This window comes from Spermophilus citellus (genome assembly GCF_964194105.1).
Source record: "Spermophilus citellus genome assembly, chromosome: 14".
Lineage (NCBI taxonomy): Eukaryota > Metazoa > Chordata > Mammalia > Rodentia > Sciuridae > Spermophilus > Spermophilus citellus.
In genome coordinates this window covers 86,139,398-86,162,634 of record NC_138194.1, presented here as the reverse complement: position 1 = coordinate 86,162,634, position 23,237 = coordinate 86,139,398, and the positions used below count along the sequence as shown (strand labels likewise).

Here is a 23,237-nt window from a genome sequence, read left to right as displayed (position 1 = left end):
TATAAAATAGAGGAGTTTATACAATTGTCCATCTATCATTATAACCCAGTTTTGGAAAACTCCCATTATACCCTTGTGGTAGATCTATCTCTCTTCCTACCCATGGCCTCAACGACAGACCTTGTAGTCTACTTTTGCCTTTCATAGAGATTTCCTAAATAAACAAACAATACATAATCTTGTCTAACTTTATCTATAAACTTAGCATAATATTTTCAGATCATCCCAAATTTTTCATTCCTCTTTTACTGTTGAGTATTATACTGTATTTAAAAAAATTATCTATTCGCCAATTGATGGATATTTGCATAGTTTCCAATTCTTAGCTATTATGAATAATGCTTTTATAAACATTTGCTCACAAGTATTTATGTGAACATGTGTTCTTATTTCTCTTGGATAGATACCTAGGAATGAAAGTGCTGGGTTGGATAGGCAAGCCACACTGTTTTCTATAGTATCTGTTCTGTTATACTTTCCCACCAATAATGGGTGAGATTTCTCTACATCCTCATCAACATCTGATAGTCACTGTTTTTAATTATTGTCATTCTAGTGACAGTATTGTAGTACCACATTTTAGCTGTAGTTTGCATATCCAAAGCACATCTTTTCATGTGCTTTATTGGCCATTCATGTAACAAATGAAATATCTATTCAAGTCTGATTCACTTAAGAACAGGAATGTTTTATTATTGGGTTTTAAGAATTTTTTCATATATGTCCTTTGTCAGATAAATGATTAGAACTATTTTCTCTCAATGAATAACTTGTTTAATTTTCTTAACAGCATTTTTCAAAATGTGGACCTTTTAAATCTTGGCAGATTCTAATTTATATAATTTTTTCCATTTCATGCATTATGTTTTTGGTATCTATGTTATTCTATTAATAAAGTAAAAAATGTATATATAGTCTAAAAAATTTAAATATGTATTTTTTATAAATGATATTTGATTCCTCCAGCATTATGTTGAAGAGACAACTCATTTTCCACTGACATCTTTGTATTTATTCTGTTCTTTGATCTATGTATATTCTTACTCTAATACCACATGTCTTGAATGGTATGGCTTTACAGTCATAAAATCAGACAGTGTAAAGCCTCAAAAATTTTAAAAATTGGCTTGGCACTTCTAAACCCTTTTCAATTCCATATAAATAGAGGATCCATTTATCAATTTCTATGGAAAGTTCTGCTGGAATTTTAATAAAGATGGGACTAAATATTTAATTCAATTTGGAGAACACTGTCATCTTATTAATTGTACTAGTCAGCTTCTTGCTCTGTGATAAAACACCTGAGATAATTGCCTTAAAAGGTGGAAAGGTTTATTTTGACACAGAGTTTTGGAAGTTTCAGTTCATGCTGACCCACCTCATGGCAGCCAGAAGCAAAGAGAGATAGGTCATCTCCAACTAGGCCCCATCTCTTACAGGTTCCACTACCTCCCAATAAACCCTGAGCTGGGGACAAAGGCTTTTAACACATGGGCCTTTCAGAAACATTTCAGATCCAAACTATAGTACTAATAATGAATTTTCCAGTCTACGAATATGGTATATCTCTCCATTTTGTATAGCCTCTTTAATTATTCTCAGTCATCTCTTGTACATCTCTTGTTAGATATATTTAACAATATTTTATTTATTCCTTTCTTCCTTCTATTCACTTGGATTTAGGTCTTCTAGCTTCTTGAAGTTGATAACTTAAAATTACTGATCTTAGATTTTTCTTCCATTCTATAATAAACATTTAAGATCTTCTTAATACTGCTTTTACTATTTTCCTTAAGTTTGATGTTAGATTTTATTTTTATTCAGTTAGAATTATTTTTTAGTTTCCTTTTTAATTCTTCTTTGTCCTATAGGTTATTTATAAGTATGTCAATTTCCAAATACATATAGAATATCCCAGATTTGTTGGTTTCTAACTTAATTTCATTGTAACTGGAGAACATACTATGCATTAGTTCTATTCTTTTATATTTACTGAGACTCATCATGAAGTAGAATATATATATATGGCCCATCATAAAAAATGTTACTGACTGAAAGAATATTTTGATTCTCCCTCTAAAGTTTATTGCCAAAAATCTTTACCAGAGTGCTTTGTTTCTAAAGATTGAAATTATTTATAAATCAGTTATGTAGTATCATTTTAACCTTATTAATTCCAGCCCATTATTTTGAAACATATATGTCATGTTATCTGAATACTAAGAAGGGGCATGCTTATCATTTCAAAACATTTCTTCAGCCTCTTTATATTGTTATTGGAACATTTGTATGGTCAAAAACCAAAAAGGCATGATTTTTCTTCAAGAGTACTTTAAACAATTTTCATTCCAAAAGAGTTACAGTTTAAAAAAAATAAGGCAACAACAATTGCAGGATTATAAATAAACAGAATTATAAATTATAAAATTATCAGACCCTATTTTCCTACCTGGGAATAAAAAAATTCCATACATGTCAAGGGCCAATATAGAAGAAAAGAATAAGTTTTAAAAATTGTTTTCAAAATACTTCTAAATGATTTAACAAAAAGGATCATGCATGGCTTTTAGATACTTTCAGAATTGGGTGGAAATGCTGATTCTTCCCTGTGTTATTAGAAAAATTTCTTACTTTCCCTGACCCTGAGTTTTCTCATTTGTAATACAAAGATTGTAAAAAATTTACATTTCATTATTGTTCTGAGAATTGGAGACAATGAATGCAAAGTATTTGGGATGGAATACATTTTCAACATTGGTAGATAATATTTTTATTACATATTTATGAGAATTTGCAGATAATCATTAAATTTTTATGACATTCATAAATGTCTCTGTGTAAGTTAGACATTTTTCATTATATATTTAATTATATACCATTAAAGAAGTCTTTCTTTAGATAAGTTAGATAATTTCATTAGTTCACATTTCTTTAGTATATTTCTCATGTAACAATTTCTTTTTTATTATTTGTTCTTTTAAGATATACATGACAATGGTCAAAAAATATATGAAAAAATGTTCATATATAACAATTTCTGAATATATCACTAAATATCACTTTTAAAAAGCACTCTTCTGCTATTGCAATTTAAACATACTTCAAATTGATCACTGTTTATTTTAAACCATAGGAAGTTGCTGATATTTAGTGATTCTGACATATTAAAAACAGCAATATCACATAGCCCAAATTAATACATTAGTACACACTTTATAAGGGATAAAACCTAAGGAACTAATAAAAACCAAGGCATGAACTTTGGCTCACACTGCATAGATGGAGTCCATTCAAAGCCTTTCCCTATTTATTGCAACAGCAGTTATTACCTGAAAATATATGGTATATTTCACTTATTTTTAAACAAATATTTCTGTAAGGCAGACACATATTTGGTATACTAATAACAAAGCTGGGTATAATACAAGAAGATTTAATTTGCAATTTTAGATGCCATAGCAAAATGGTTCCTGAATGAGAAAATGACTATGGATTAAAGGCCTGAAAAAATTGAGAGACCTAGCTATATGGCTATCTGGGGAAAGAAGCAAAACTGGAACCTCCACTATAAGCTCCATGAATGAAAGGACTTTGTTCTGTTTACTGCTGGGTCTAGCATATAAAACAGTGCCTAGTATAGTGTAGGTGCTCAGTAAAAATATCTACTGAAAACATGAATATTTAATGCATATAAAAATGTGTTAATGCTCATTACACATACAGGGTTTTTTTTAACCACAAACGGTAGCAACACCATTATACTCCTTTTTTCCATGTGATATGCTTTAGTGATTGTTCCTAGTCAGTTACTACCAAATACAATGTTGCAATAGGATTTATAATTTCTTTGCAATACCAATTTTCTATGTTATAGTATAAATTCCATGGCAAGAAGATAAAGTCTACCTCCTTGAGCAGCAACCCCAGATTACAGTATCATAAGTGATATACAATATCTGATTCATATTCAAATAATTAATGGAAGGTATGAATGACATATTGAATGAATCAGTCAATGAATGAAAGAATCAGTAGCAAAAGCACAAAGCAATAAAAACAGAAAATAGTTTTAGGAAAGAGTACAGGGTTTGGTTAGGTGACTCTGCAATATATAGTGTAACAATACAGTATAGTTGGGCATAATTCTGTAGGTTATGGAGAAAATGCTATGATTTAGGGGAATGATCTGAGATTTGATATATTATTTGGGATAGTGAGAGCTACTATTAGTGGGATAAGGGAAAGGATTTAAAATTTTCTGGATGCAAGAGTTATTGAAACTTTTATACTAAAACTTAGTTTCTCTCTTTTTACAAAAGGAGTTCTATTAAAGTGATAAGCAATAAATTTCCCCTTCAGAAAGGGTTACAGGTAGAACAGAACTTAATCAGCTATCAAATTTGATTTTGTTGCTACTTCTATGATTTAAAAAAAAATACAGTAAAGTGTCAGTTTAATCAACCCTTAATGATCCAGCCTAATCAGTAATCAACAACTTGGCTTCAAAGAATATCATGTGATCTATGTCTTATTATTATTCAGAAGTTACAACTATTAATCTGTAGATTTCAAGAAGCAATAATTGAAAGAAAAAATGAAACCAAGCCACATAATATTTTCTTCAAGTTGCAATAAAAATCATGCCCCCCCCAAAAAAAAAACCTGAGTAAATTCTAAATCAATAAATTATCTTTTTTTATTTTGTTTTAGCATTGGAGATTTGACCCAGGGGTACTTTATCACTGAGTCACATCAGCCCTTTTTATTTTTTTATTTTGAGACAGGATCGCACTAAGTTGCTTAGGACCTTGCTAAGTTGCTGAGGCTGACCTTGTACTTGTGATCCTCCTGCCTTAGCCTCCTAAGTCACTGGGACTACAGTCAACACACTTAGCTTCAATAAATTGCCTTAAAATTAAAACCTCAAAAAAAGTAGCTATTTGAAGTTGTAGAAAGTTACAAGAAAAAAATAAGAGATGGGTTATCAAGGATATACTCAATTTATTTAGATGTTAACATTCAATTTATAGTATCAAGCTTCTGTATATGCAATGCTGAGAAATGGATATTATCCCATAATTTCATGAAGCCTAGGAAAATTAACTATAATTGGCACTTAGGAAATTTATTTCTGATTTTGTTTCAGCATCTTCTAAAATCCCCAGATATACATTTTCCATGTGAGTAGGTGGGAAGGTTTAAAACTGCACTGTGGTGTAGTAAGGGTTTTTCCTCCTGGAAGCCTCCCTGGAGCTACTAAGGATATGCCAGGTCACTCACTCTAGAAGTGACCTTCTCTTTACCTCACACCACTGGCTAAACAGCTTTATGATTGCTTTTTAAAATACATTCCTCACTTGACTACAAATTTCACAAAGGTCCACTCAAGATACAGTTTGACTCTCATTTTATTTCTCATACTTCTTTCAATACCTTATATAATGCAATAAATGGTATTATGATACTAATGTTAAGGATTATAATTTACTAGGGACTTCCAACATCTTTATTAAATCATCTCCTAACTTTTTCTCCACTTTTATCTAAATGTAGTTATTTCCAAAGACCCTATACTGGGTCTCTTCTATAGCTATGTTGTGTTTATGTGTCTTTTCTTTTTCAACATTCCTAATTAAATGATTAGAATTAAATGATTTAGACTTAAATGATTAATTTAATTTTTACAATAATGGTATGGATGGTGTTTTTATCCCCACTTTACAGATGAGGAAATTGAAACTTGGAAAAGTTAAAGAATTGTTAATTGACAAAAATCTTTATGTAAATCCTGACTTTGTGAGTTAACAGTTCTGTAATTTCTCCAAGGACTTAAAACTGGGCCAAATTATACTCTGTTGCCTTTCTAATATTCTATTATGTTCAATGAATTATTTCTCTTATAAAGTTAGAAGTGAATCACTTAATTTTTAAAGCACCTTGAACACTGCACAGCAGATGGTTAAACTATTAAATAAGTAAGTTCTAATTTCTTCAGAAAATTGACACCACAGGTTCACTTTTTTAATGCACCATATAAGTGAGCTACTGTATTTTATTTATTTGGTTTCTGAAATGTCTCTAAGAAACCAACATAATTAGCTATCTAATTAAACAAAAGTTCTGCCTTTTGATCACTGATATATTTTTAATGGTTAAAAATAATTAAATATTATATTCCAATAAAGAAATATTAACTTCATTTCAAATTTGATAAATATACTATCTGTGTTGTATGGTAAAGATAATAAAGATTTACTACTTACCACTGATTGTCTTAGGCTTTTTAGCAATATATTCTTTCCATTTTCTTGAACTAAGTTGGTTGGGAGGTGGAATAAGTATGTTACTAATTGTGCATGGCAATACAAAAAGAGCACCAACCTGGAAAAGCAGAACATATATTTATTGATTGCAGACTAGAATCCACTCTTCAAAGAGTGCCATATAACAACTTTCTCCTCACATTTCACCTATTTAACATGTATTTCTCCATCAACAACTTCACTGCAAAAAGTTAAAAAAATAATGTCTCACTGTCTTAAAAAAAAAAAAAAAAGAAGAAAGCAAACAAATTAAAACAGGGAAAGGCATTCAAAACCTTGATCCTCCCTTTTCCACTTGGGTATACATCTCTGAAAACCTTGTTATTCATACTGTTTATTTTATATTCAGATGTGGGTAGAATTTCTTTGTGGATCTGCAAAATAATGAGAGACTGAGAGTTCTAGCACTAGAAAATATGTCTTACTTATCCAACCATAATTTTAGAACTTTGGATGGATTGTTGTTCTGGCTTCAAAATTACAATACATCTAAAAGCAATTCAGCAACTTTTGTTCCCAGAAATCAGAGATTTAATGCTAATAGGTAAAAACCTCAGAGAAGATAATGAATTGTATCCTAGAAAACATACAGCGGTCTCAGACATATTTCTGAGCAAAGTCAATCTATTCATTGTTGCATTCCCAGGGTTGGGCATACAGATGCTTTTTAAGTGCTAAAAAAAAAAAAAAAAAATCATAATAACTTAGGTAAATTGCTTGATAAAGGACTAAATAAAACAAATTACAATTCTAAAAGCTATTTTAGAAACGCAGCTACATCAATCAGCACATCCCAGTAAAAAACACTATTAAAAAAAAAACAATTTTGGAAAAATCTAGGCAAGGCAAAATGCAAAATTACACCTAATTGATCTAAATGGATGGATTGGTTATATAAGATATGTGACAATTTGATTTGGGGTTTTTTTAAAATGCCATATGAACTTACTGTTACCTATTTTCATAATCCTACATTTGTAATTTTTCTTTAAAATGTGCAAATATTCACGGCAGGGACAAAACCAAAGTACATTAAAATCTATTTATATAAATAATGATTCTTAAAAGCAACTTTTCAAACAATACAAACATCTAGGGGAGGTATACTCTTCTTCAGATCATTTTTCTCACCTTTAAACTACATATTAAGAATGGAACTATTACACATTAGGGTGACTACATATGTAACTAAAATACACTTCAAAAAACTAATTTTGAACATTATGCCATAAAGAAATGATAAATGTTTAAAAAGGTATATATGTTTAGATTGGGCAGGGGGGTTGTTTTGTTTTTGCAATGTTGAGACTTGAAACCAGGGATGCTCTACCACTGAGCTACATCCCCAGCCCCCCCCCCTTTTTTTTTAATTTTGAGACAGGGTCTCACTAATTCGTCAAGGCTAGCCTTGAACTTTTGACCCTCCTGCCTCAGACTCCTCAGTAAATTGCAGGGATTACAGGCTGTGGTACTACTATGCCTGGCTCAATTAGTACTTTAATGTGCTAATTATGTTGCTATTTACTATTTTTACTTATGCATTCTTATTTAACAGGAATAAAAATAAATATTTTAGGAACACAATAGAAAGGTAAAAATAAATATGCTTTTTGTCTTTACTAAGGTAACTAGCCATCTTTTTACATCAAATACAATTTACATAGTCAAGTGTTAGTAATTAAGATTAAAATATTTAGACACAGAACATAATCAAATATAAAAGATACATCTAATTTCCCAAACATTAAATCCTAATTCTTTCTTGCATAAATAAGACTTCATAGCCCAGAATATATGACAAGACTGTATGGTCCAAAAGGTCAGGGAGGCTGTAATGTGAATATGCCATATCAGGCACAGCTGCAGCTTTCTCAACATCTTAGGGATGCTAAATGCAGTTCAATTAGTACCTTATAGCTCCATATAAACGTGTCATGACCCAGCAAATAAAGAATTGGTCACTCCTTTGAGATGGCCTAATTTTTATTAAACATTTGCTACAAAAATAAAAATAAACATCTAAATCTCACAAGATTTAATTCCCTATCAAATAAATATGTCAGCTGTCTATACTTCATTCATAATGAACTTGGTCTCTGACAGCTTGTTCTCACCCATATACTATTCATTAAACAGCTCTAAGAGATCTGAGTGTGATCCTTTTAGGGGCTCATTTTATCTCCAGAATTTAAAGGTCAAGCAACATTTCAAAACTGTAATTCCATCATTTCAGGAGGTTCTCTCTAACAAGCAGTCACTACAGAAATCACACTTACAGCTTTGGAAATTCCTCTCTATGAAAAACATATTCCCTGGCCATAAGATTAGTGTATGTCAGATTCTAAATAATCCTAATCTTTCCTTTTCCTAAACTAAGAAAATGCAATTTACTCCAAGAAGCTTTCATTTATATTTAGGGGCTAATCAGATGGAAAGATAAATAAGCTCAGACAGACATTTACTGAGTTATCACATAAACCATTAGAACTTAAGCAACACGAAAGCTTCCCAAGCTATCTAATTGTCTCCAATACCTAACAAATAACTGGCACACAATAGGCAGTGTAAAAAAAAGAAAAACATCTACTTTTTTTCAAAAATGTAAATGCAAATTATGACTCAATGTTAAAGAAAAATAAAGTGCTTAAAATTTAGAAATCTGTTACCTAAAGTACATAATATGCTTCCAAATATTATCACTTTTGTTTCATTAAAGTGAGAACCGATTTATAAGGTCCTATGTACTGATAAAGTATATCCTAACATTTCATAGCTATAGTTCAAGAAAGCAATAAAAATGACAATCTAATGTAAGAAATTTAAAACAAAACAACTGAAAATTTGATAATAAATAATAATAGTTTAGCTTGCACCTAAAATTAGTGTTGCCTATCTCCAATAACTATTTCAGGATCATTTTATATGTGTATTAAACAAATTATAGATATGTTTCTGACTATTACTTGAAATATTCATGCAAAGACCAGTTCATCAAATAAATACTTTGATACATTATTCAAAACATTATTAAATTTATAGGAAAATGAGGCTGGATGTCAAAAATTAAATTATCATATAGTCAAGCATCTTTTTCCCCATATTTTTTATTGGTGCATTATAGTTGTTACATATTCATACATGCACACACTATAACAACATACTTTGGCCCCTATCATTCCCCAGTATTTCTAGTCAAGCATCTTCAATCCAAAATCATATATTTTTTTTTTCTGTATCAATTTTCTAAGGCAATTATAATCAAGATTTGATTATAGCACCATGGGGAAAAATGTTATAATTACAATAATCAGTTTCTCCCTTCAGGAGTGTTTGCTATAGGCTATTTGTTGTTAAAATGATAAGAAAATGTTATGCATATAATGGTCAATAGCTTGTGCATTAAAAATGATTTTTATAGAAACATAATAGTTGGATAAATAACCAGAAACAAATCCAAACTTTTTTTTTTCTTCTTAAAAATTGTACTTTCACTTTAGATACATAATTCCACTTAGAATTCTTTATATTATAGTTTTAAAAAGATTAAAAATATACCAACTCTAGTATATCATTATATATATATACATAGAAATATACACATATTTATATTAAAGTAGTTAATTTTAAAATGGTTAAAAATATACCAACTCTGGCACATTATTATATGTATGTGAGTCTGTGTGTGTGCCTGTGTGTGTGTGCAGAGAAAGAGATGCACACATATCTATATTAAAATTGCTAAAATCTACTTGATAGCATTGGAATTAAGGAAAAATTGAAATTTACAAATAATAATTCAGTGAAGTTTTAAAACTTTTCCTCACTTCCACCCTTGCCCTACCATAAAAAAGATAATATAGTAAATGTGAATGTCTTCCACAGAATTGAAATGAGATGTTGCCTTAAAGAGTAGGTTAACAATAAAGCATTCTAAAATTTTGAAATTTTAAAACAATTGCCAGTTATGAAGTTTCTTTCTGAAATTTCTTCTAAAATCAAAACATCACTTTGTCTTCAAAGTATATTACTGTGAAAAGTCCAAATTTTTTTAACATGAATTAGGGACAAAATTATGTTCTTACATTAAAAAAAAAAAAGTTATCAAGCAAAAATAGATTAACAAGCTATATTAATTTTTATTACACATCCTAAAATGTTAAGTATAAAAACCAAGCACCATAAAAATTCTCTACTATACCTTGCCACACAGAGAAGAAATCTGCTCCAACAGCAACATGGAATTCTGCTTGGTGTTATTTCCTGTCAATCCTCTGTAGCACAGAGTTAAAGAAATGAGGGAATAGTAACTGTGAAATAATTCTACTCTATAAAATAAGTTTGATTATTTCAACTCTACCCCAAGTTGTTTAAATTCATTTATTAAAAATTCCTAGTACAGAAATTAACAATTACTCCTTTCTTTAAAGACTGTTTTTCAGATAATTTGTTCTGAATATTTTTACTATAAACTAAGAACAAGAAATTTATATATTCCGCTGGCATGTATTTTAAAAATAAAATCAATTAAAAACAAGAAATTTGTAAAAATTTGTGAATAAAAATGTAAGAACACAGCTAGTATTCCGTACCTAATCAATAATTTTTATATACAATATCCATTTCTTAAGTATATTTCTAAAAATTCTTAGAATTTTTATTATTATTTAATATTTTTGTGAATATATGTGATAGCATATGTATTTTTCTAAGTGTATACAAAGATACATCAGCCAACTAGTGTTTATACATCAATCATGTCAAAAATGGCAGGAAGAAAACCTGAACATTTCAAGAATATATAAATTCGTCTGCTTTTCCCCACGTATTGATAACATTCTTCCCTCTTCCCTACCTAATAAGTAATGAGTAGCAAAACTAGGAATCCTCTGCCTTTTCTGGAATCATGAATACAGTACTTAAGAATTTTCTTTTTCATGTTGTAGAACTTTTCTTAAAACCAGGAAAATGAAAAAAATATATTGCATATTATTAGAAAAAAAAGTTCTAATGTTTAAATGTGGGGGGTGGAACCATAAAAACAATTTAAATTGTGCTTTTCAAACCTTTTGGGTGCCGATAACTTTTTGCATGTGAGATCTGGAAAGTCAACATTTAGAACAGCCAGCTGCTCTGGCTAAAGTAGGAGAGGGCCAAGAGCCTTGTCCACTCAACTTATCTTCCAATACCACTACTCAGGAAAGCTTTCTCTTAATCCCCAGATTTTCAATGGAAAACATTTTAAAAACCACTGGCAAAAAGCAAGGATCAAACATGAGACAAATATGTCAAATGCTACCTAGCTTCTGACCTAACAGGTGCTAAGAGATAAAAGCAACATTGGTAACACATTATATCTGAAAGTACCTCCCTCAGTCACAATGCCAGGCAGGGAGGTACTGACTACGTGGTTCTATACAATCATGCATGTAAAAATGAATAAAAATTTTAACAACTACCCATTGTGTAACTACCCATTACTATTCAAACTATTACCCAATCTTGAGTTACTCTTCCTCTATGAAACTTGCTTCTCTTTCCTTGTTATCTCAATCAGTGGCATCTACATCAACATAGGGAATCATCCAATTCTTATCCAGCCTCCTCACTTTACAAGCATGTAGCAGATCATGATATTCTGTTTTACATTCTTAATACATTCTATACTTTAACCTGGCTCTCCATTGCAAAAGTTACTTTGTTAGATCAAGCTCCACAGTTTTCTAAAATACTAAAAGTAGATCTAAAATTTATTTCCAGACAGGTGTAGTGGTTCAACTTATGAGGCTAAGAGAGGAGGATCCAAAGTTCTAGGTCAGCCTTGGCAACTTAGTGAGGCCTAAAGAACTTAGTGAAACCCTGTGTTAAAATTAAATAAATAAATAGGGCTGGGGATGTGGCTTAGTGGTTAAGAACCTCTGAGTTTGATCCCAGGTATCAAAATAATAATAATAATAGTAAAGTCAATTTCTGATTAAACTGCCCCCTGGTTTATAATCCTTCTATGGTTCCTCATCATCTTTAGAACAAAATTTAACTCCTAAATATGGCAGAGGAGGTCTTTTAGGATTTGATCAATCTGAAAAGGCTCTCCAGCCTGATCTTTTAACAACCCCCCATCAAAACCAAACTAACAAAAACCCTTCAAAAACAACAACAAAAAATAAAAAAACTACAAATAAAAACCACGTTATTTGGTACTGCCAGATGACAAACAGCTGGGTAAGGTTCTCTGATGCCCTCATTTCTGTTATCTTTCTGCAGAAAGGAATCTGAAAGAAAATAACGAAAATTTTGGCAGGGGCTAACAAAATAAAATGCCATTCATTTTACAATGTTTATGAGTGGCTACTATGTATTATAATTTACAGCATTTACAGATTTCATCAGCAGAAAAACAGAAGTCATGGAAATGCATCCTGAATTTAAAAAAAGAGAAGTGGTTTTTGATTTTGTTTTGTTTTGTTTTTGTGGCACTGGGGTTTGATCCCAAGGATGCTCTATCACTAAGCTACAATCCCAGCCTTTTATTTTTTTATTTTGATACAGGGTCTACCTTAGTTGCCCAGGGTGATGAACTTGTGATGCTCCTGTCTCAGACTCCTGAGTTGCTGGGATTACAGACATAGACCACCATGACCTGCAGGTAGTTATTTTTAGGAAGTATTAAACATTAAGTAAAATAACAACAAAAGTAACCAAATATACACAATATGTATGTGGGGTGTTTGGACAGAGTATAGGAAAGACAGAGTTTCAGTTAATGTTACTCTGTGTGAGAGAGCAGATCTGGCCTGTATTCAGGCACAGAACAGTATAACTGCATTGAAGAAGTAAGGCTCAATGACTTCTGTATTACTTCTATAACCCTACCAACAGAAAATAATAAACACTGAATGAAAACAAAAGTGCTTGCCTAGAGAGAAAGATTTCTGATTGGAAAAATACAGAATTCAGGACGTGAACAAAGAAGAATTTCCTTTTCCTTCCCTAGCACTTCAACAATGAGGAGTCCTACTTGTGCGTCACCACTAAAACACTGAGTACAATGAAATAAAAATAAACATATACTAAATGTTTACACCAGAATATTCTAACACAAAGAAAATGTAATCTTAAATGAACCCGCAAGTGAAAGGATACAACTCAAATTCAATGTCTGACACATAGCAGGAGGGTAGATCTGATAATTCTACCATCTGAACAAATTCTAAAGCAGGGCCATAGTAATGGAAAACCTAGAAAAGAAATTCGAATTGCTAATAGTATAAATACTATGAAGAAAATAAAAGTAAACAAATTAGTGATTTGGAGTTTAAAACTTTACAAAATAGATATTAAAAAACAACTTTTTTAAAAAAGATTGGCAACCCAAATGTAATCCCCTATAACAGACAAGAATTTCTTCCATGTCAATTCTATATTTCAAAGTAGACAGACATGGAGACTCCTTAGTAATTAACAAGAATTTTTTGGGGGGGTTGGGGGTAGGTATCAGGGATCAAACTCAGGGGCACTCAGTCACTGAGCCACATCCCCAGCCTATTTTGTATTTTATTTAGAAACAAAGTTTCACCGAGTTTCTTAGTGCCTCTCTTTTTGCTGTGGCTGGCTTTGATCTCACAATCCTCCTGCCTCAGCCTCCCGAACTGCTAGGATTACAGGCATGCACCACCGTGCCCAGCAAGTGACAAGAATTTTAATAGGAGAAAATAAGTATGGAAAGAAGTCTGCAGCAATGACAAGAGTTCTCAACTACTGTTATGTAATTTCAGCAGAACAGGTGATCCAAGATTGAAGAAGAAAAAAATCTACCTGTGAAGAGAGAATCTGCAGGAATGAAAAGGAGAAAAAAAAGATATTCTGGGGGAACTTGTGTTCAGTGGTCTGCCAAGATGAAAGAAAAAAAAAAATTCTGGAGGAAAGACTGTAGAAATTAGACAAAGAGTGAAGGCAATAGGTGTGAATTAAGAGAGAAAGCCCCACTCACAGAAATAATATTTCAGTATTTCTTTGGGTAGGACCTGAAACTAAATTAGAGTGGACTAGAAAAGGACAGTTATTTCAATAGCTGGAGATAAAGAAAGACAAAGAAAAGAGATTACATCCTGGAGAAATTAGTATTACATTTTAAAGGCAGAGGATGTATGTAGCTCAGTGAGAGTGCTTGCCTAGCATGTGCAAGGCCCTGAGGTTGATCCCTAGTACTACCAAAAATAAAAAGCAGAGTGATTTCACCATATGTGATTTTGTGTATGTGTGTTGTATATATGTGTAGATACATATCTTTCACTCTTTCCACATAAATATATACATATATAAAACACATAAATATGAAATACACAAACATATATTTGCATACGTAAATATGTTTATATACAATACCTAATAGGTGATAAAGTTTCAAAAACTGAGTTTATTTACCATTAAAGCCCCTCCTCTTTCTCTCTCTTTTTTACATGCATGCATGCATGCATGCGGGCATGCGCGAGCGCGCACAGACACACACACTCACAAAATGTGCATACATACACTGAGGGATGTTTGCATTACTGAGGAAGTTGTACCCTAAGATCATTGCAAATAGTACCTCAAAATCAGACAATTAGCCCCAAATTATCATACATGAATGTTGTAATACAAAGAGAAAGTCTGAAATTATCATTCTTATTATGCTAATCTTTAACAAAGAACGTAAAATTCCTGTGAAAGGATATCATAGTAAATTTTTTATAGTAAGCAATGATAAACAATATTGGGAAATTAATTCATGTAGCAAAGTCTGAACCAAAGGCAGTTTCAGGCCTATAATGATTTAAAGTTAGGATCATCACATTTTAAAATCTATAACAATCATAGTTTCACCAACATTTAATTCATGCACTTAATGCAAGTGAGCACAACTTAAGCACATACATTAGTAACAATAATTCAAGATTAAAACATATATTATGCGAACAAAAATATTCACAAATGAATGATAGCAAAAAAATGTTAAATACACAATTACCTTTGGCAAAATATTCTTATCCTTTAATGGTATTGTCTTTTTGTCAAGAAAGCAATTATTTAAATTGGATGTATTAAAATTTGTAGGTGTTACTCCCTTTAAACAAAACTCAGGAAAACTAATTTCAAATCCAAACTGAAAAGAATCAAGAGAAAAAACACAAATATAGGCATCATGAATAATATTATGAAGATTAATACATCTTATTACAATGAAAAGTTAAGAGAAAATCCATGTATAAATTTATTTTTGATTCCTTAGCTCAAAAGGTAGTTTCCACATTCGTACACACCCTTCTGTTTTAACTTAAACATCAATTTTTCATGCAAACCTCCCATTGACCCTTAATTAGCCAGCAAGAGTACACTAAGCCCATTCTATGCAACCACAGGACCAGATGATCTCCTTTGCATACACTTGTTCAATATCTGGCTTCCTACCAGTCTGTAAATTATGCAAAGGCAGAAGATGTCAGTCTTACTCACTACTGGATATTAGTACAGTGCCTCACACACAGTTTTTCCTTCAATATGTGTTGTTGATAAGACGATCAATTATTACAGAAGTAACGGTAATGGTGCTAATAATAGTAATGGCAGCAACAAAAATGACAGTAAACACTCAGTGGTTATTTTGTGCTTTAATGTAAATCTTATTAAAACCTGTGAACTGGAACTACTATGTCTGTCTTACAGAAAAGAGAGTTGTAATTATAGTGCAGACACTATAACTCTAGAATCCATGTCCTTTATCATTATAATGCCTCTTAGCTGAAAGATATTCTCTACTAAAAAAGTGATTACATTCAAGATGGAAATGTATGCTGTGGGTTTATAGACATTTAATTTCCTAGTAATAAGAAATGAATCACAAAGAAAAAACTCTGCCATTTTCTGCCTGAATCTAAATATGCAGTTTTAGAAAATGTGTACAAAAGCAATTGTCCTAGATAATCAGAGTTTCCACTCTACTACTTAGCTGTATGTTTTTTCCTGTTAAGATGGTTTACCTGCAGATTAAACCTTCCTGAGATTAGAATGAACCAAGATGCAAATCAGTAAGACAGATCTGGCACATTAATTCTTACTATCTTAATTACAGCTTTTATTAAGTCACAAGTAAGTATGAATTATAAAGGGAAAAATAGTTTAATGATTATTGCCAAAAATCTTAGGAGAAATACAAGTGCTTATTCATGCTCTGATACCACCTGGAACAAGCACTGAGAAACTCCTTGTTTTAATTTTGCCTAGCTAAAAAATACATAAATTAATAGAAACACCTATTTTACAATGGAAACAACTTATAAAACCCACCATATTGTTTCATGATAAGACACCAAAATGGAATTGGAAACTTATAGAAATTTAGGAGCAAAGGAATCCAACTAACCTAGTATTCTCATTCTGTAGTTGAGAAATGGGGTCTGATAAGATTAAAAGAAAATTGTTTAAAATTAAAGACCTGGTTAGTAGAAAGCAGAGATTACCCAAGATAGTACCACAGTACTGCTCTAAGCAATGTTTCTAATAGATCACACATGCAATAAAATAAAGCAACTTGGGTAAACAACATGAATTTGACTAATGTTAAATTCTGTTTTAAAAGTGTTGTATTCTAGAATTGTAGGTTCCAAAACTTAATCACAATGACTACTTTCATTGAAACTAAATTAAATGAACTAAAGTAAAAACCAGTTCATCAGATGACTAGTCATTTATAAGGTGCTTAATTACAAATAAAATAAATAAATAAACTGCTCAATAGCAATGTGGCTAGTGGACATATCACAGATAACTGAACACTTTTATTGTCACAGAAAATTCTACAGTGTTTGTGTAAAACATCTTATAGAATACATTTAAAATAAGACTTATTTAAAGTACCTGTGTTAAAAATAAAGTTGAAAGACCTGCTTAATAATTAAGAAATCAATTTACCTTTCTTTCCCATATCTGAATCTTTCCCCTCCATAATTCCTTTGAGTCAATAGCATTTCTGAGCTCTTCTAAAGATATAACATGAGCAGAAAGGTATTCTACAATTTTCTGACAATTTCTATTAAAAAAAAAGATTATGATAATTAAATACACAGCTTTATGTTTTGCTTATATTTCATGGTTACAGTTTACCTATAAGACAGGCAAAATTGCAAAATTTATATCACTGTTTTTTTTTCCTACTAATACCATGGAATTCCTATTATTCAGTCTCTGAGTAAGATCTGTCACATATTAATTTAATGCCACATCCTCATAGACTATCTCTATTACTAAGGATGAAGAAATAGATATTTCCCTTATGTTGCTTTAATGTGTCAAATGCATACACAGACACACAGAGCTTAACATCTGTTACCTACCTCTGAAACAAGACTATTCTAAAATTGTTCCCATGTGGCTTTGCACAAAATTTTACGATTTATCTCATTTATCTCTTGTTAGTATTCCTGTTTCTCCCCACACTTTCATGAAAAAGACCATATTTTCTCACTTTCTTAACTCATCAGCATATATTGCTGTGCTTGACATGAAGTAAATTTCAATAAGCACTGTCTAATAATCATGAAGTTAATAAATCCAATCTGAATAGTAATTTAAGCATCAAAATTAGAATACACAATTCATCAATAGTAAAATATCATAAAAGATAGCACTGTATAATTATTTCCATACTGGCACAAAACAAAAAAAAAATGTGATATTACAACTGGAGTACACCTACATACATACATCATGCTGCTTGCTGGAAAACATAAGCCTATTTAAAAGTACACAATGAGTCTGGAAAATCAATGTTCAATAGTGATTATAAGTCATCACTAATTATATTTACTAAAAAATTAAACATCCTGGGTATAATGAAAAAAAAATCTCGATTATTCTCTAGATATAACTCAAAGTAAACATAAAACTTTACCTTGTTACATTAAAATAATTTTGAAATGAGGAGTATATTAAACAGAGATTAGTATGTTCGGATAACATAAACAATAATAACTATGACCAAAGAAGCTTACATTTCACAGTGTTGTGCCACTACAGTAATTTTTGCTGAATGCCATTCCCTCAAATGTTTTAATGCTCCTACAGCAGGCAAACAGTCTTTCAGCTGAACAGGATCTTTGTCAGAGGGCAATAGTATTATGTCTATCAGTGCTCTACCTAGAAAGAGAGAGAAACATTTTCATAATTTTTAAATATGTTAGATCTGGAAAGTCTTAAAATAGTACCCTGAACAGTTGAATGCTAGGTTTATTGAGAATATAAAGGAATATTTTAACTTTACTTTCCAAAATTCTTCAAAACAATACACATTATTAGGAGTTCAAAAATTTTAAATGTTCAACATTAGATTTAAAGCTAAGTTATCTCAAAATAGCTAGCATATGCCAGAAAACAATGAACTATATCATAATTACTTGTCAATTATGTAGCAGTGGTAAATTATATACATCACCTCCTGGAGATCATCAATGCTATTGTTGTACTCAACAGAGGAAAAAACCTGCACAATCTCATTATACTTTTCTACACTTAATTTTGTTATCCAAAAGGAAATGAATTAGTTTTAAATTGTGATGCTCAAATAAATTATTTCTCTTTAAGGGACAATAAAACACTCAGGAAAACCAATTATACTGAGAACATCATTAGATTCTAAGAAGGCTAACTTCATATCAGTCTAAATTTAAAAAACTATAAATTTACTGAAGGACATGAAAAATCTAAATGAAACAGAAGCCAAATAGAGAGTGATAATGAAAGTTCTTTAACTGCCCAAACAGCAATTGTGTAATATTTCAATGCATATTTTAAACCTGACATATTTCATTTAAAAAATTGAGGAGTTGGGTGCTTAGCATGTATGCAAGGTTCTGGGTTTAATCTTAACCCAGCACACACACACACAAAAAACCCCACAAAATATGATGTTTACTTATCAATACATGCAGTTATTTTCTATGTGGGACTTTCTGCACTAAAATAAGATCTCCTTGAATATAAGGATTGGACTGTCATGCTTTATGATTTTTGGTGTCAATAAGAATTTGTTTAAAAATAGATGTGTAAAATTAATAGATTATCACTCATAGTTTTACTATTATTTTAAAAGAAATATTTACCATAGGAATTATTTGAGTAGCAAATATCCTAAATATATTAAAATGAGATTCATTTTCCAAAAATGTATTTTATATTTGTTTTTAAGGTTCATGTCTATATTATTTGTATATACCAATATACTAAAGTCCTCTGCATTGAATCTTGGATATGTGATCTGACTTCTTAAAATTCATAAAAGTAGATTAGTCCTAATATTATACACCAGTATGTAATATAAGCCCCACCTAAAAATGTGCATTAAAAAAAATCTTTAATGGTCACTATCTATGTTTTACTGCTTGTTATATACTCAGCCCCTAGAACAATGCTTGATATATAATACACACCTCATAAATATCTGCCTAGTAAAAGACCTTCAAAAATGACACATTCAGAAAAGAAAGCCCTTCAAAAGTATATGATGCCAAATTCTACCAAATTTTAGATGACAGCCACTTGATGAACACAAAAAAAGGTTGGTTCAGGACTAAAAACAGTTTTAAAAATAATGCAATACAGTACTTCACAAAATATGTTTTCCATTATAGGAAAAAAATAGCTTCTACAAAAAATGCTGAGCAAAGAGATTCTTTTACTGCACAATATTCCATTTGATAGTATGTATACTAACTTCACCATAAAAAAATGTTATCCAAAATATCTAGGTTAAAGAAGCTATTTTTCCAAGAGTTTTTTTTATACGGTTAGTGTTCTATAGAACACATTCTGAAAAACAATGGTGAACAGTGGCAAGATTGTTCTTCAGTAAAAACTAAATAAGGAAACAGAATGGGTATTTAACTTTCTAAATTCGAATATTTTGCTTACCTAAATGAAAATAATAAAAAGAATTTCAATGTCTCAGTACTGTATTAAAATAGTGGAGTACATTTTGTATCAACTTCAATTAAGAAATTATTTTTTTCATTTTGATTTTCAAGATTAAAAGTGAGGCCGGCGTGGTATCACTTCACCCCAACTGCGGTAGGGGCCAAGCAGAGGCACCACCCGAGCCCGCAAGGTAGGCAGACCTGCAACCGACCAGCGGAACAGGCCCAGCGGCCTGCTGGCGTGGTAGACACGTCACACCAATTGGAGTAGGGGCAGAGCAGAGCCGCCGCCCGCATCCAGAACAGGCCCAACGACCCGCAGGCATGGTAGTCACGTCACCCCAATTGGAGTACGGGCAGAGCAGAGCCGCCACCCACGCCCGCAAGGTAGGCAGACCTGCGACCGACCAGCAAAACAGGCCCAGCGGTCCGCGGGCATGGTAGACACGTCACACCAATTGGAGGAGGGGCAGAGCAGAGCTGCCACCCGCGCCCGCAAGGTAGGCAGACCTGCGACCAACCGGCGGATCAGGCCCAGCGGCCTGCTGACGTGGTAGACACGTCACCCCAATTGGAGCAGGGGCACAGCAGAGCCTTCGCCCGCGCCCGGAACAGGCCCAGCGGCCCAACGGCGTGGTAGTCACATCACCCCAATTGGAGTAGGGGCAGAGCAGAGCCGCCACCGCGCCCGCAAGGTAGGCAGGCCTGTGACCGACTGGCGGAACAGGCCCAGCAGCCTGCCAGCGCGGCAGACACATCACCCCATTTGGACTAGGGGCAGAGCAGAGCCGCCGCCCGTGCCCACAAGGTAGGCAGACCTGCGACCGACCAGAGAAACAGGCCCAGCGGCCTGCCGGCATGGTAGACACGTCACCCCAATTGGAGTAGGGGCAGAGCAGAGCAGCCGCCGCCCGTGCCCAGAACAGGCCCAGAGGCCCGCCGGTGTGGTAGTCACGTCACCCCAATTGGAGTAGGGGCAGAGCAGAGCCACCGCCCGCGCCCAAAATAGGCCCAGTGGCCCGACGGCGTGGTAGTCAACGTCACCCCAATTGGAGTAGGGGCAGAGGAGAGCCGCCACCCGCACCCACAAGGTAGGCAGGCCTGTGACCGACCGGTGGAACAGGCTCAGCGGCCTGCCGGCGCGGCAGACACGTCACCCCATTTGGACTAGGGGCAGAGCAGAGCCGCTGCCCGTGCCCACAAGGTAGGCAGACCTGCGACCGACCGGCAGAACAGGCCCAGTGGCCTGCCGGCATAGTAGACATGTCACCCCAATTGCAGTAGGGGCAGAGCAGAGCCGCCGCCCGCGCCCAAAATAGGCCCAGCGGCCCAACGGCGTGGTAGTCACGTCACCCCAATTGGAGTGGGGGCAGAGGAGAGCCGCCACCCGCGCCCGCAAGGTAGGCAGACCTGCGACCAACCGGCGGATCAGGCCCAGCGGCCTGCTGACGTGGTAGACACGTCACCCCAATTGGAGTAGGGGCAGAGCAGAGCCGCCGCCCGCGCCAGGGACAGGCCAAGCAACCCGCCGGCGTGGTAGACACGTCACCCCAATTGGAGTAAGGGCAGAGCAGAGCCGCCGCCCGCGCCTGCAAGGTAGGCAGACCTGTGACCGACCAGCAGAACAGGCCCAGGGGTCCGCGGGCGTGGTAGACATGTCACACCAACTGGAGGAGGTGCAGAGCAGAGCCGCCGCCCGCGCCTACAATGTAGGCAGACCTGCGACAGACCCAGCGGCCCGCCAGCGTGGTAAACAGATCACCCCAATTGGAGGAGGAGCACAGCCGCTGCCTGCCCTGCAAGGGAGACTTTTCAACTATACAAGAGCAATATAAATATATAGGGGGAAAATTTCAAAAACACAACAGTTTCACCAAGCAGAAAGAAACGCGAGCAGTATGAAACGACAAGGAAAGAAAGGACCACAAGCAATGCAGGTCAACTCAACTTTAGAAAAGGTAATAGCTGCAGGAGATGGAATGTCAGATAAAGAATTCAGGATATACACGCTTCAGATAATCTGGAGTCTCAAGGAAGACATTAGACAGCAAAATCAGACAACGAAAGATCACTTCGACAATGAATTACATAAACAAATCCAAGAAGCAAAAGATCAACTATACAGGGAGATAGAGGTAATAAAAAACAAACAGAAATCCTAGAAATGCAGGAAGCAATAAACCAACTTAAAAACTCAATTGAGAATACTACCAGCAGAGTAGAACACTTAGAAGATAGAACATCAGACAATGAAGACAAAGTATTTCAACTTGAAAAGAACATAGACAGCTCAGCAAGACTGTTAAGGAACCATGAGCAGAACATCCAAGAAATATGGGATAACATAAAGAGACCAAACTTAAGAGTCATTGGGATACAGGAAGGTATAGAGCTCCAAACCAAAGGAATGAGCAATCTATTCAATGAAATAATACGAGAAAACTTCCCAGAGTTGAAGAATGAGACAGAATCCCAAATCCTAGAAGCCTACAGGACGCCGAATGTGCAAAATCATAAAAGATCGACACCTAGACACATTATAATGAAGATGCCCAGCATACAGAATAAGGAGAGAATTTTAAAAGCTACAAGAGAAAGGAAGCAGATTACATTTAGGGGTAAACCAATCAGAATAACAGCTGATCTTTCAACACAGACTCTGAAAGCTAGAAGATCCTGGAATAACATATTTCAAACACTGAAAGAAAATGGGGTCCAACCAAGAATCGTGTATCTGGCGAAATTAAGCTTCAGGATGGAAGATGAAATTAAAACCTTCCACAATAAACAAAAGTTAAAAGAATTTGCAGGGGCTGGGGATGTGGCTTAAGCAGTAGCGCGCTCGCCTGGCGTGCGTGCGATCCGGGTTCGATCCTCAGCACCACATACCAACAAAGATGTTGTGTCTGCCGAGAACTAAAAAATAAATATTAAAAAATTCTCTCTCTCTCTCTCCCCCCCCCACTCTCTT

General features: G+C 33.8%; 1 protein-coding gene across 1 annotated transcript in view; it reads right to left on the bottom strand.

Moving 5' to 3' along the window:
• Positions 1-23,237, bottom strand: part of MTBP (MDM2 binding protein) — a 79,621-nt gene that overhangs the window by 44,876 nt on the left and 11,508 nt on the right. Inside the window, exons 6-11 of the mRNA XM_081266811.1 lie at positions 18,350-18,494; positions 17,271-17,388; positions 15,331-15,465; positions 13,464-13,558; positions 10,522-10,594; positions 6,264-6,381 (exon numbers count right to left, since the gene is read on the bottom strand). Of these exons, the coding sequence (XP_081122937.1) occupies positions 6,264-6,381; positions 10,522-10,594; positions 13,464-13,558; positions 15,331-15,465; positions 17,271-17,388; positions 18,350-18,494 (684 nt within the window). The remainder of the gene's footprint in view (positions 1-6,263; positions 6,382-10,521; positions 10,595-13,463; positions 13,559-15,330; positions 15,466-17,270; positions 17,389-18,349; positions 18,495-23,237) is intronic.